The sequence below is a fragment of the Pleurodeles waltl genome, chromosome 11 (assembly GCF_031143425.1).
Source record: "Pleurodeles waltl isolate 20211129_DDA chromosome 11, aPleWal1.hap1.20221129, whole genome shotgun sequence".
NCBI lineage: Eukaryota > Metazoa > Chordata > Amphibia > Caudata > Salamandridae > Pleurodeles > Pleurodeles waltl.
The window spans coordinates 354,435,162-354,450,788 of record NC_090450.1 but is presented as its reverse complement, the minus strand read 5'-3'; the positions used below and the strand labels follow the sequence as shown (position 1 = coordinate 354,450,788).

General features: G+C 45.8%; 1 protein-coding gene across 2 annotated transcripts in view; it reads left to right on the top strand.

Moving 5' to 3' along the window:
• The window catches only part of CROCC2 (ciliary rootlet coiled-coil, rootletin family member 2), an 878,259-nt gene that overhangs the window by 578,646 nt on the left and 283,986 nt on the right, over positions 1–15,627 (top strand). For both annotated transcript variants that reach the window (XM_069213663.1, XM_069213664.1), the window contains one exon: positions 15,186–15,537. In XM_069213663.1, the coding sequence (XP_069069764.1) occupies positions 15,186–15,537 (352 nt within the window). The remainder of the gene's footprint in view (positions 1–15,185; positions 15,538–15,627) is intronic.

Genomic DNA, 15,627 nt, shown 5'->3' with positions numbered 1-15,627 from the left:
GCTTGACTGTGTCACTGGAGTTCTACAAACCAGCTCTCTGAGGTTTCCATTGCAGCCTCAGCTGCTGCCACCTCACAGACAGGTTTCTGCCCTCCTGGGGCTTGAGCAGCTCAATCCCAGGAAGGCATAACAATGAATTTCCTTTAGGAGAGGGGTGTTACACCCTCTCCCATTGGAAATAGGTGTTACAGGCATGAGAGGGTATACTCCCAGAGCCTCTGGAAATGCTTTGAAGGGCACAAACTGTGCCCTCCTTGCATTATCCAGTCTACACCGGTTCAGGGATCCCCAGTCCCTGCTCTGGCGCGAAACTGGACAAAGGAAAGGGGAGGGACCACTCCCCTGTCCATCACCACCCCAGGGGTGGTGCCCAGAGCTCCTCCAGAGTGTCCCTGGCATTAGCCATCTTGGATTTCAAGGTGTGGGGACGCTCTGGGACCATCTGAGTGGCCAGTGCCAGCAGGTGATGTCAGAGAACCCTCCTTTAGGTGCATACCTGGTTAGGTAGCCAATCCCCCTCAGGGCTATAGAAGGTCTCTCCTCTGGGTGTTTCCTCAGATTCGGTTTGCAAGACTCCACCAGGGCTCCTCTGCATCCTCTCCTTCAATTGTTGACCATCAGTTCAACCACAAACTGCTCCTGGAACCGCTGTAACTGCAACAAAGTATCCAGGAAGGCTTCTGTGACCTGCAACTTCAGCTCCAGCCAGCAACTGCAACAGTTTCCAAGGTGTGCACGCTCTGAGGACTGCCTGTCTTCACCCTGCACCAGAAGAACCAAAGGAATCTACAGTGGAGTGACGGAGTCACTTCCCTGCTTCAGAAGGCACCTCCCTGCAACGACGACCGGTACACTGGGACTCTTCTCCTGTCGATGAGCATGATCCCTGGAACACAGGTGGTGGACCGAAGGGGTCCTGACTGTCCAATGGTCCAGCTGTCCAAATTTGGTGGAGGTAAGGGCTTGCCTCCCTGTGCCAGCCAGTACCCCTGTGCATCGCATCTTCTGCAGCTCCTTGGGCTTCTGTGCAGGTCTTCCAAAAGTTCTTTGTGCACAGCGTAGCTAATGTAGCCAACACTCTATCCTGCAATGCTCTGGTCCCTGGGTTGTTCTCCGGCAGCGTGGGATCCCTTTGTGTAGTGCTGCAATGACCGCACTTTGCAACTCCTTTGTCCCCGTGTCCTGGGACTCCTGTGGGTGCTGCCTGGTCTTCTGGGGCTCTCTGAAGTGCTGAGAACCCCCTCTGTCTCCTCAGTCCAAGTTCAGACCTCCAGGTCCCTCCTGGGTTTGGGCAGCGCCTCAGCTTTCTTGCGTGAACCAAGGCTTGTTGGCGGAATCCAGCTACGCAAACAGCCTGCATCCAACGACTCGATGTGGGACATCACTTGCACCAAGCAGGAACCTGCAGCTGTCTTCTTTGTTGAATTTCTGTACTTTTCTTCCAACCGGAGAATCTACTTTTGCACCTTCTTTCAGGTTCGCAGGGGCTCCTGTTCTTCCTGGACTCTTCACCGACTTCTGGACTTGGTCTCCTCTCTCCACAGGTCTTCAGGTCCAGGAATCCATTGTTGGTTTCTTGCAGTCTTGCTTGGTTCTTGCAGAATCCTTTACTACGACTTCTAGTGTGTTCTGAAGAAACTTGCTGTACTTTACTCCTGTTTTCCTGGTCTCTGGGGTGGGCTACTTTACTTACCTTTGGTGTTTTCCTACAATCCCAGCACCCCTCTACACACTACACTTGCCTAGGGAGGAATCCGACTTTCGCATTCCACTATTTTAGTATATGGTTTGTGTTGCCCCTAGGCTGATTGCAATCTATTGTGTTTTTCACTGTTTGCACTATTCTATGACTGTTACTTACCTGATTTTGGTTACTAGTGTATATATTTTGTATAATACTTACCTCTAGAAGGAGTATTGCCTCTAAGATATTTTTGGCCTTGGGTCACTAAAATAAAGCACCTTATAAGTACTGCATGACTATAGTGGTATTGAAAGAGCTTTACATGTCTCTTAGTTAAGCCTTGGCTTCTTTGCTACAGCTACCCCTAGACAGCCTAAGCTGCTAAACACTGCCTACATTTCACTAAGGTGGATCACTGGACCTGGTATAAGGTGTAAATACCTCTGGTACCCAATAGAAACCAGGCCAGCTTCTCACAGAAGCATTCAGCTCTGAAATCGAGATCTATGTCCTCTGTGGGCTACCTCTGCAGGTTCCAAAGACTTCAGTCAGCCAATCCTTGAGTGGCTGCAACAACATCTGGATTCTCCGTAAGAGCAGATTCATATCCAGAGAGGAACTGTTCAGATCCTAGCAAAGCCTCCACAGGTACCAAAGGACTGTGTTCCTCATAAAAGGAAGTTGACTTTTGAGGAGGCCATCAACTCACCGGTCCTTCCTGCTTTCAAAAGATCTAAGAGACACAACAGAGCTACCTTTCCCCTGCCTCTGCTCGTCCTCCTCCTTTTTCTCCTCCCCTTGTAACCCCTGTGTTGCCTTTGAAGTCGCTACAACACTCGCCTTGGGGTTCCTCACACCTGGGGCGGGGGTGGGGGGGCAGTCCCAGTCTTCCTTATGACCCACAGGGCCCAGACGCTTAGGATGATTGATATTGAACCCCTTGCAGACACAGTCCTAGACCTGTACCCTGCTAAGCCTTCCTCTCCTGATGATGTCCATGCAGATCATGAGATTCTACACAGGGCCTCCACGTTCCACAATGTCGAACTACATGTGCAGCAAGAAGAATATGATTTCCTTGTGGAACCCTCTTCTCCACCCAACTTTACTAGAATTCCTCCCGAAGCCCAAAGTTGTCAAGGCGAGTGTTGGACCTTGCCCCGTTTGTGGGGTCATTCCCAGACTTTTTTTTCCTCCTTCCTCCTATTTTTTCTGGCTGGCTTTAGGACCCTGGGCACTTTACCACTGCTAACCACTGCTAAAGTGCCTATGCTGTCTGTATAAATTGTATTGGTAATTGACTTTTCCATGTTTGGCATATTTGATTTGCTAGTAAGTCCTAGTAAAGTGTACTAGAGGTGCCAGGGCCTGTAAATCAGGTGCTACTAATGGGCTTGCAGCACTGTTTGTGGCACCCACATGAGTACCCCTAAAAACATGGCTCGGACCTGCCACTGCAATGTCGGTGTGTGCAGTTTTTAAACTGTTGATTCGACCTGGCAAGTGTACCCACTTGCCAAGCCCAAGCCTTCCCTTTTTATACATGCAAGGCACCCTTAAGGTAGGCCCTATGTAGCCCTATGGGCAGGGTGTAGTGTATGTTAAAGGTAGGACATGTAGTGATGTGTTTTACATGTCCTAACAGTGAAATACTTCCATATTTTGTTTTTACTGTTGCAAGGCCTATCTCTCTCATAGGTTAACATGGGGGCTGCCTTTAAATATATTTAAGCGCAGTTTCCCTTTGGGAGCAGATGAGGATAAGGAGTTTGGAGTCTCTGAACTCACAATTTAAAAATACATCCTTTAGTAAAGTTGTTTTTTTAGATTGTCAGTTTGACAATGCCACTTTTAGAAAGTGGGCATTTTCTTGCTTAAACCATTCTCTGACTCTGCCTGCTTGTGTATTCCCTGTCTAGGTAAGTCTGACAGTTGGGTAATTTGTAACTCTCCACTAGAGTGACACAAAGGGAGCTGGGGTGTAGCTTGCACATCCTGATGGGCCATCTGGGATGGAGTGGAGGGAGGAGTGGTCACTTACATCTGAATGGGCTGTGCCTGTCCTCACACAATGCAGTCTCCAACCCCCTGATGTGAGTCTGGAGCCAGGCCTGGGCAAGGCAGGATCTTGTCAACAACAGAGACTTTCCTTTGAAGATTTCCTATTTCAAAAGCAGAAAGGGGTATAAGTAGTGGACCCAAAACACCAGATTTTTAGATTACTTCTGGAACTAAGAGGAACATCTGCCAAGGAAATGAGCTGTAGGAGGAGTACTCCCCCTGTGCCTGTGACTGTGCTTTGCTGGGTTGGCCTGCAGTTGCTGCGTCTGCCTGAAAGAGGACAAAGACTGGACTTTGTGGTATATTCCTGTTTGTAAAGTGTCTCCAAGGGCTTGGGTTGAACTTGCCTCCAGTTTTGAAGTTTTAGGACCATCAAAGACTTCCTCTGCCAGCATTTGGACTCTCTGCTGAGACTTCTGCCCTGCCAAGCAGTTCCCTATCCAGTCCCTGGGCCCTTGAAAGGTGAAGCTGGTAGAACAAGGACTGAAATCCACGCACAGGAAGCTGCAAGGGGAACATTTTGACACAACATCCGCTTGCAGCTGCTAAAATCGATGCGAACTGCACCCCGCAGCGTGGTTTTCCATCACAGTGTGGCCGAATTCCTCATGCATCGTTGCTGTCAAAATCACATAAACCCGCGTGGATCCGAGGTGCCCTGTCCAGAAATCGATGCATTGCTTTCTTGCCGAAGAGAAAAATGAAGCATTGCCTATGTGACAGAAGAAGATACGACGCACAGCTTCACTTGCGAGTAAGAAATCAACGCATTGCTGACTTTTCGACGCACGGTTACCTGTGTGTTTTTTTTTTTTTTTACGCAACCCAGGTATTTTGTGTAACAATGTTTCCATTGTTTTCTATGAAGTAAGAAGCTTTTATTTAAAAAAAATTCATAACTTTACTTGTGTATGTTGGATTTTTGTTGCTTTGGTCTTGTTTGATTTAGATACATATTACCTATTTTTCTAAACTGGTGTGATGTCCGTCCATTTAGTAGTGATTTCACTGTATTACTATAAAGCCTCTCCTAGTGATCCTCCATTCATTTGTAGCCAGTTACTCCTGGCTCACTGGTGGTCCATACTGACAGAAAGCACACTAACACCTAGAGCACCAGTGACATAGACCCTCTGGATCGGGAGAACAAAAATATAGAAGCTGGGGGCAAGAGGGTAGCGGCACAGTCTACTACTCCTTCGAGAATCACCAGTTCTGTTGGTTTGCTCTCCTGATACTACCGCATGCACTGGGATCAAAGGCAGACTTGGTAAAGCATCTCCCAGAACAGTACCACGTGAAAAGGTAGCAGTTAGTAGCATAGATAAACTTATCTCCAATACTAACATTCACTGTGCTTTGGATGCCGCAGATACAGCTTTTCGCAGCATTATTTTCAGCATTGTCTTGCAGCGCCATGTCTGGTTATGGGTTTCTGGTTTTAAGTCAGAGGTCCAGCAACACCTACTAAATGTGCCCTTCAGTGGTCAGCATCTCTTTGCCCCCAGGTCAATGAGATGCTCAAGAAGCCAAAGAACGACGCAGATACTTCCAAAGCTATGGGCGCCCCCTAAACACTGCCCACTAGAGGTTCCTTTCAATGCTCAGTTTTGTGGTGCATGTAAGACCCCAGCTCCAGAACCCTCTTCCCTAGACCACGGCAAAAATCCCTCTTGCTGGGTTACAGCAGGGGTGGAGGGCAACAATGGCAAAGGTAGATGTAAGGGTGCAACTCCAAAAGGAACAGCCCCTTAAATGTAGTGACGCCTTTCAACTTCCCATCCATCACACAGCACTTTTCGAGGGAAGACTGCTAGAGCTTCTGCCCCACTGGTCAGAAAGCACCTCAGATAATTGGGTTCCAGAAATCATACAGAAGGGGTATTGTCTGGAACTCATGAAAACACCACCAAACATCCCCTTGCTCCAACATAGATTGTCCGAATAACACCTGTGCTTTCTTCACAAGGAGATACAGGCCCACCAGGACAAGGGGACCAAAGAGAACCTTTCCGCCTCAACACTGTGGAAAGGGTTATACTCCCTCTATCCCAAAGAAGGATGGCTCCCTGAGGCCCATCCTCCATCTCAGGCCTCTCAACAAATACATTCTGTCAGAGCGCTTCCACGTGATGATCCTACAGGGTGTCATACCACTCTTGCAGAAAGGTAACTTCAGGACTGATGTGGATCTGAAGGACACCTACTTCCACATACATGTGCACCCAGGACATCAGTGATATCTGAGGTTTGTAGTAAGTGGACACTGTTATCAATTCAAAGTGCTTCTCTTTGGGTTTACCGCTGTGTCAGGCGTCTTCACCAAATGTCTGGCTGTGGTGGCCGCTCATATCAAGAGGAGCAACCTGCACATGTTTTCTGACCTAGACAACTGGCTGGTGAAGAGCGCCACACAGGAACTCTGCCTTGCGCAGACCACAATTCACGCCTTGAACAGTCTGGGTTTCACCATCAATCTGACCAAATCCCATCTTCAATCCCTTCAAGTACAGCCCTTCTTTGTGGCTGTCTTAGATGCGTGGGTGGGAAAGCTTACACCAACCCATCCAGAGTACAAGCCTTCCAAAACTTGCTGTCTCTTTTTCAACCAGATCGGCAGGTAACAGACAGAACTGTGATGCGCCTACTAGACATGATGACTTCTTGCTTAACTATAGTCCCCCATGCCAGTCTCTACATGTACCTGTTACAGATGTGCTTTGCTGCACTATGGTCTCAAGCAGAGGATCACCTAGAACATCTATTGTTGGTTTGGGGCTGCACCCTTCGGTCTCTGGGGTGGTGGAATGCAAACAAACTGTTACTGGGATGGCCTTTCCTGGACCCAGTTCCTCAAGAAACCTTCAACGGGTGCTTCGCTTACAGGTTGGGGAGCTCATATCAATCACCTCACTGATCAGGGTCAATGAACCCCTGTACAGGAAACTCTTCACATTAATCGCCTGGAGCTGCTGGCCATCCAGCTAGCATACCTTGAGTTGCCGTCTGCTTGGACAAAGAGAAAAACAATCTGAACAAACTTAAGGGCCTCGAACGTGCCCAGCACCAGGAACCCTAGTTCTGCTAACATCCCCTTGATATTTACGGTTGGATCTCCTAGCCCTCCATGCCCCCTTGCTCGGGGTCTGCTGCCGCACATCTCCTAGAAACACTACAGGTCCTTTCTCCTGCTACCACTATCACTTTACCTGCCATGCGGACCCACCCACACCCACCCATGCAACCACACTCATCTAAAACGTATCCATATTTTACTTACAGAAACAAGGCAGAATACATTTAACACCACCACACAAGAATTCAATCATATAAAATGTATCCATGTTTTACTTGCAGAAACAAGGAGGCATACTTTCATCACAGTTGTCCAGTGTGAGCAATCTATCATAAAATCCATCTATTCATTCAGCACATTTCCAGGGTGGACAACGATCTAGCAGACCTTCTCAGCAGGATGCATCAGCAAGTACACTAATGGGAACTCCACCCTGCTGTAGCTGCCTAGTTGCAGAATAGGCAACATATTTCACTGTTCAGAATTCCAATCATTGAGGCATTCTTGGAAAGCTTCAAAAGGATTATATCTCCACCTGCTCCTGCTTGGAACCTTAACATCGTTCTCCCAAGACTGATAGCCCCCCTTCTGAACCACTTCACTTTTACCCACTTCAATTATTGTCTTGGAATGTGGCCTTTCTTGTAGCCATCACCTCTATCAGGAGAGTCAGTGAAATACATGCTCTTACCTTGGAAGAGCTGTTTGTTTCCTAAAAACATAAAGACAGAGTGGTTCTCAGAACCAATCAAAAATTCCTCTGTAAGTTAGTCTCCAGTTTCCATCTCAACCAGACATTTGAGCAGCCAGTCTTCTTTCCATACCCAGAGACTGTTGCTGAATGCGCTCTGCACACATGATGTTAAGAGAGCTCTAAATGTACCATATTGACAGGACAAAGTCCTTCTGTGAGACACAACAACTATTTGTTTCTCACTCCAAGTCCCACAAGGGATGTGCTCTTTCCAAGGAAGAAGTTGCATGGTGGTTGGTCAAATGCATACAGACTCATACTAAAGCAAAAGGAACACTACCCACCCCTCCCAGACCGCATTCCATTCATAAGAAAGGGGCTTCTATGGCTTTCTTAGCTAGACAAAGGAGAAGGAAAAACTAACTTTACACCAACCGATGATGAATGGATGAAGTAACTGATGGCAGTGGCCTTTAGTGAGTGGCTGTTCATAAACCTAAACGACCAACTTTCTTTATCGTTGAATAAATCTGAGGCTCCATTTACCCAGATGACTTGGAAGCCTGATGGCGTGACTCATCTTGGCCACTTGTGTTTGTTTGTTCATTTGCCATACGCTGCACTTCTACTTTTTCTGTCCTATATAACAGTTTCAAGTTGTGCGTCATTGTGTCCTCTCACCCATTTTAACAGTGTTGTGCTCCTCCTACCCTCTTGCCGCCTATTTTTATGACCTATAAGTGATTGATGCCCTCTCATATATGCAGTCTGTTACACTCCTTCATTTCTAATTGTTATAATGATTCTGCTTTGGCTTGTCTGCATGTATGAATACAATAATTCGTACAAATGTTGCTGGCTGACTAGCTTGTCTTAGGATTCTGCTGTTCTTCTAAGTGGTATCAGCACCATGCTTTTTAGAACTCGCAGAAGGCTGTTAGGCATGCCCTGTTGATATGGCAATATGGTGCAGTATTTGACTTTATTTACCTTTTATTGGTGTTTCTAGTGTGTATTTTTCTACCTTATTGAAAAGTAAATAGTGGCTTATTAAAGGAATATGAAAGAATGTAAAAGAGTAATTCAGCTGAAATATATCCCTATAAGCCATGGACAATGGCCACTATGTGAAGGTTGGGCTACCATTAAGTGCGGGAGAGACAACATATTCTTAAGCCTGACCACTATGTCAAGTTGTGGCCATGCCAACCAGTGTGTTGCCCAATCTGCCAGCACCCCCATCACAGCCACACTAGCTGAGGCTGACATGGCCAGGTACACTCATTCAAACACATACACATGGAAGCACTCAGGCACAACAAAACATTTACTGCCTCACCCTTTTCCCAGGCATCCCCCTTTAACTGGCAGTTGACTGCGGTGATCTGTTTGCGTGGTTCCATCCACAATGAGCTGCGGCTTGCCAGTATGCAGACCTTCAAATGGATTGGTGCTGCCCTCCATTCTAGGCACCTTTTGGCTTTTGTCTACGCCTATTGAAAGGAAGCCAGGCTCTGAATATCAGACAGTTGGTAATGAAAAGAAGATCTGAGTGAAGTGCGGACTCAGACATGTCTGGTGGGCTGCCTTGGTAGGTAGTGGTAGCAGAACAATAAGGCAGAGATACAGCACATTGTGTGCTCCAGACGGGGAATCAGATGGAAAGCTCTGAGTCAGGTGTGAGCAGATCACCCGACAGCACCACGAATTATGCTCTCTCTGTCAGTCTGCGCATTGTGATAGTGATACCACCAGTGATGGGTGGATGGCGCTGACAATAAATAAGCTCTGGCAAATATGCTGAAAAACAGCAAACCATATAGGGACTGTTTTGGATAGCCTGGGCTTAAATGTTATGTCCTACTCCCCCCTCATCTTTGCGCTTTCATATAGATTGTGGCTTATACAGTAGAAGGCTCATTTTAATTCTGAAAACCTGTAGGGAATGCGACGGAAACTAAGAAGCAGCATTATGGCTTGTGCACTACATCGGAAAGCACAGGGAAGCAGCAGCAATTGACGGTTAGGCTTAGGATAACCAACAAGAGAAAAACAGAGAGAATAGACAGGGCCTGTATGTATTTAAACCTCTAGAGATTTTGAACTTTGTAATATAATCCAGAACACAAACAGGGGCATAGTTTGGTTAGTTATACTCGACTGAAAGTACCTGTACCCAACTATTCATCAGAAAATAAAAAAAATTGTGGGGGGGGGGGGGGCGGGGGTGTAACACCCCAAACACCACCCGCTGAAGCTATGCCCCTGAACACAGAACTTAAAGGCACAGACAGAAAGAAATGTGCTTCATTATACAAAACTCTTTATCTGCATTAAAGAGTGTATGCAGAAAGTAGGAGGCTCCTTATTATCCAATCGTACCTTGAGGTGCTGCCAGCTTTGACAAAGAGACAAACAAACAAACGTAAGAGCCTGAACAGTGCCCAGCACCAGGAACCCTAGTTCTACTAACATCCCCCGATACTCACGGTCGGATCTCATCACCCTCTACTCCCCCTTCCTCGGGGCCTGCTGCTGCACCTCTCCTAGAAACACCATAGGTCCTTTCTCTGCCGCCACTATCACTTCACCTGCCATGCTGACCTGCCCACACCCAGCCACATGACCACACAAGAACACACTCATCTAAGATGTATCCTGCTCAATGCACAATTCCTCTGCAAGCCCTCAACCGAGGTACGGGACATCATTCACTTCCTCAATCCTGACATCGCCTTCCTCACTGAAACTTGGCTCACCACCTCCTCTGCCAACATTACAGCAGTCATTCTGAATGGCTACAAGATCATCCACCACGACTGACTCAACAAACCAGTAGGAGGAATCACCATTACTTACAAAGAAACTCTCCAATGCACGGCCATCACGGGCAACAACACCAAGCTCATGGAATACCTCAGTTTTCAGGATGCAAATTGACGTCAACAGCAACCCCAAAGGCACCGTCACAGACAGGCACTTCCGGACAAAAGCAGCAGCACGATCGACATCAAACAAACGGTTATCATCAACATCTCCAACTCGACAGTCACACACACAGAAGAATGGAAACACAACGGAGTCAAGCCACTTGTTAAAAAAACCTTCTGCAAACCTAAACGATCTAAAAAACTACTGACCAGTCTCCCTGCTTCCCTTCACAGCAAAGATCATCGAGAAAGCCATCACCAGCAGCTCACCACCTACTTAGAGGACTATGAACTTGTTGAATCCTCCCAATCCAGATTCAGTGCCAACTACAGCACCGAATTTGCAGCTGACGACATTAGAACGTTGCTTGACCAAGGAGACTCAGCACTCATTTTCCTCAACCTCTCAGCGGCCTCAACACTGTCTCCCATCACACACTGATCAAGAGACTCCACGGGATAGGCATTAAAGGAAACGCCCTGCAGTGGATCACCTCCTTCCTTTCCGGTAGGTCACAAAGAATCTTATCCCCCTTCACATCCCAACCAAAGGACATAATGTGCAGAGTACTACAGGGTTCTTCTCTCAGCCCCACCCTTTTCAATTCTACATGAGCCCCTTGGCCAACATTGTCAAGAACTACGGTCTGAAAATAATCTCCTACGCAGATAACTAAAGACACGCCCACCACAAAAGCCAATTTCCACCTCAGCATGAACTTCATCGCCAACTGAATGAAGGACAACTGACTCGAGCTTAACACTGATAAAACAGAAGTCCTCCTATTCGGAAACTCTGCCACACCCTGGTATGCCACCTGGTGGCCTATCAAGCTTGGACCACCCCCCACCCACTCTAATGCCACCAGGAACCGGAGGTTCATCCTCAACAAACTCAGTATGGAGAAATAGATCAATGCAGTCTCCGCTGCCTGCCTCCTGAACCTTCACGTGCTACAGAAGATTTTCAAGTGGCTCCCAGTCACAACTAGAAGAACAGTCACTCAGGCATTCATTTTCTACAGAAATGCTCTCTACTCAGGGATCTTAACTCACCTCACAAAGCGACTCCAAGTCGTCCATAACTCAGCCACCAGACTCGTACTGGACATCCCTAGATAATTCATATCACCCACACCTGAGGAACCTCCACTTGGCTACCTATGCACACACTTTCAATTCAAGATCCTAAAGTATGAATACAAGGCCCTGCACAACCTGGAACCCACCTGCCTCAACCACTGACCAAACTTCTACCAACCCTCCAGACACCTTTGCTCAGCAACACTCTACCTCGCAGCCACCCCACACCCCAGCATCCTTTGCAGCTCATTCGGAGGTCCTGCATTTTTCGTCATCACAGCCAAAACCTGGAACAGCCTCCCAGTCAACCTGAGAACGGCGGCTCTAACCCTCCAGGAGTTCCAGAAGGGCCTCAAGACCTAGCTTTTTGTCTAGAGCTCTGCAGCCTAGAGTGCCTAGATACCCTTACGGTTGACAAGTCACCTATACAAATCCTCTGATTGATTGATTAAACCGCGTGACCTTTTGAATTCTGGTATGGCCATTTATCACTGTGTGTTAGTGCAGGTGTGATTATGTGATTTTAGGGAGTTGTCTTGGCACATCTTGGGGACACACTTTGAGCAAAAATATTTGTTAGCGGCCCCCAGTGAACTCCTTTTTGATGTATTCCCTCACTATAATCCTCCAACGGTACACATCATCTCTCCATAGCGTCCTTCCCAATTTTATTTTGTATATTTTTATAGTGCTGCTCACCCCAGTATATAGGGTGTCAAAGAGCGTTACATCCTATCTCTCTCACACACACATACAGAGACAATGACTCATACAAATGTTTAAGTCAATGTACAGGAAGTGCTGCATGAAACAATGAGGGCTATAAAGTGTAAGAGTTACATTGCACCTGTACTGGTAGACATTATATGTTAAGAGTTTTTAGTCTGGTAAAACACTCATTTAGGATTTAAAACGTAACAGTAGTTGCCTATACTAAGAAAAGGATCTTTGTGACAAAAACAGTAAAACCAACCTGGTTGTCTACATAAAATACAAATATGTGATCTGCATGCTACGCATTGTGCCATGCAGCGGGTGGTACTTTATGATAAATACAAAATATGCTTACACTTTCCAGTATTTTAAATACTCCTGGAATTGTAATATTGGGCCTGGAATTACTTCCCTGAAATAACTGCCTAATTGAAACGGACCTGTAACAATATTGTCATTATTCGGAATTTAGAGGCAAGGCTATTTTTGACACTTGAAAACACAACCCACATAAATCTCGTATTTTAAAACGTCTGTATGTAATCAAATTAGTAGACAGTATCTGTTCCACGTCTGTCCAGAACGATTCATCAAAAATGCTGGGAAGAGTTCTGTTACAGCAGTTGTTTACTTACTGATCTCTCCTGCAAGTAGATTAAGATTCAGAGTTGTCTTGCTCTTATTATTGTATCCTGAAAATTGCTGGGCACACAAAGGTCTCTGCAGCAGGTGTCTCTAACCCCGTAAGATATTTTAAAATGTAGCTTGTTTGTTAAATAAATAAGTAAGCCAGAAATGAAATTGCATAATAAATAAGCATTAGCACAGCCAGTAGATTTGACCTTAGCAGGCTGGTGCAGAGGTTACCTTTCTTTTAGTTTGTAATGGAATAATTTGGCAAATACGAAAATATACCGGCATCTAAACATGGCCACCATAGGTTTGCAATAAAAATGTAAAATTGAAAAAACATTCACACGACTTTTTTTGTAATGATAGTTCTGTTTGAATCACAAGCTTTTTAGGTTTGATTATTTGAGAATGTGACAACAGTAAATCAACACCTAACCAAGCACTCAAGTCACAGTCAAGGAGACGGAAAATAAATCACCACCTACCTCGACGCCTGATGTGCAGGCAAAATAAATAGCTGGTATTTAAAACTAATATAAAAATAAATAAAAAGCTCACCCTAAGCTTTGCCCATGAAGAGAAATAAACTATTTTAGGCGGATGTGAACAATCTGCACAGGCTTTTTACAATCACTCAGATTCAAGAGAGAAAGTGGTTAAAGTGGACCGACCAATGTTGTATACTATGGTGGGTGGAAGCAAAATGTTAACGACAGTGTAAGAGACCTATAGATGAAGCGTGCATCCAAAAGCCCTTCTAGGTATGTATATTGTGTTTGAATTGTTTTAAAAAACAGTCTGGTGAGAGTCTCAAATGCCAGAACTAAAGTGTTCTGCCTCATCTTACAGTGGCCCACTGAAGGCCCTGTTGCTGCTAAGTACATTATTGCAGTTAATTACATGATGGCATTTGTCAGATCACCGGAGGTATCCACTGAACTCTCTGGTAGAAGTGTTGTGCTGATGCTGGTCAGAGCAGAGCAAAGTCTGGCTGACCTGTCCCACACACACAGTCAGCGACCCAGAGGCATGCCCGAGCCAAAAGTAAGAGCTTAAGGCTCCTCCTCCCAGCTCCTGCGGACCTAGCTATTGCCTATTGATGCTATCTGCACTAGGACCCTTGTGGTTCTGGGTGGACTCTGAACAGAACTGTATGATATGCGGGTAGGTGTGGTGGTTCTGGGAAGTATGACATAATGTGAAGTGTGTGAATGGATGTTAAAGGATAATGATATGCTCAACTGCAGCTCCTATGTGTGGCATAATCTATGTGCATACTCCAGGGCTGGGAAAGACAATACACTAGCTTCCCCTGGTGACCTCCAATAGTGGCTCCTCTCTTTTGTGAAATACAGTTGCCTGGCACTGATCCAGTCAAGAGACTGCCTGTAGTCATGTGCTTTATTAAGATGATAAGCTAAAGTGGGACTACTTGATCAATGAGAAGCCACTTGAAATAGCACACAAAAAGGCTTACTTTTAAAATTGCACAACCTAATAGCAAATGATGAAACCCTGGTTGAAGTTTGAGCATCAAAGGAGAAGTAAGTAGTGACAGCTTCTGAGTAGACTAGCTGCATGGTGGAGGTCCACTAGAGCAATATGGGACCTAGTATTTATTTTTAAATTCAATATTTATTTAGACATTATTGTGAGAATTAATCCTTTATTGTTTGCAGAGGAAACTAAAGTGGATAGGATAATAAACACAAACCAGTACCATTACAGTACCTGTGGTGCGGTCTTCATCTGTCTAACTGGTTAAGATTTCTGTGGCAAATGTTAGGTAGTTTTTTATAGCACAGCTTATCACCCTTGAGGGTATCCACGTGCTGGTGCAGGAGAAAAGGCCCGGTGGTGCGACTAGTTGAAAATTCACATCTTCAGTTTCATGCAGAAGTTGAGGAATGGAGTGTAGGTTCTGATGTATAGAGGAGGTTCATTCAAGTTTTTGGAGGTGATGAAGGACAAAGCGTGCCCTCCCGTCTTGCTTCTGAAGATGCAGGGGTTTGTGCGAGGGCAATATAGGTGGAGCATAGCTGTCTGGAGGGTTGGTAGAGTTGGAGTCACCATTGAGGTCGGTTGGTTCTGTGTGTTGTGGAGAGCTCCGTAGGCGTGGATAAGCATACAGTAGAAGTGGTCCACTCTTCTTTCATCCATTGTTCCTTCTGTTCTACATGAGGAGTAGGTTTCTTCATTTTTTTTGATGAAGGTCCTGTTGTACACTTACAGGTAGATGTTTTAATCACCTGCGTCTAACACCATAAAGTTTGAGATACCCATATGTCTTTTCAACATGTTTCTTTTCAGGTCAGTGTCCTTCATCGAAAGTTGGCAGAAATGGAGTCCGAAGTGCAAATTCGGGACAATGAATTCCAGGAACGCCTGAGCGAAAGCCATGGAAATGAAAAAAAACTAAAAGATGAGCTCCAAAACATGGAGGTGAAACTGCAGCAGACTAGCACTACAGCTGATGATCTTCGATTGCTCCTGAGTGCAGCAGATGGGCGCATCCATGCGCTAGAGTCTGAGTTAGCAAAAGTGGATTCTTCTAAGAGAGATGCAGAGTTCAGACTGAGTAGCCTGTACTCCACATTGCGCCGGACTCTAGGGTTACGAGGACGCAGCCCATCACCACGAAAAACCCACTCTCCAATGAAAGGTCAGAGGCTCAACACAAGATATTACAGTTGTGGTGCTAGATGTTAATCCTTTACATTTTTTTAATAGTTCTTCTGAAGTCAGATAAGAA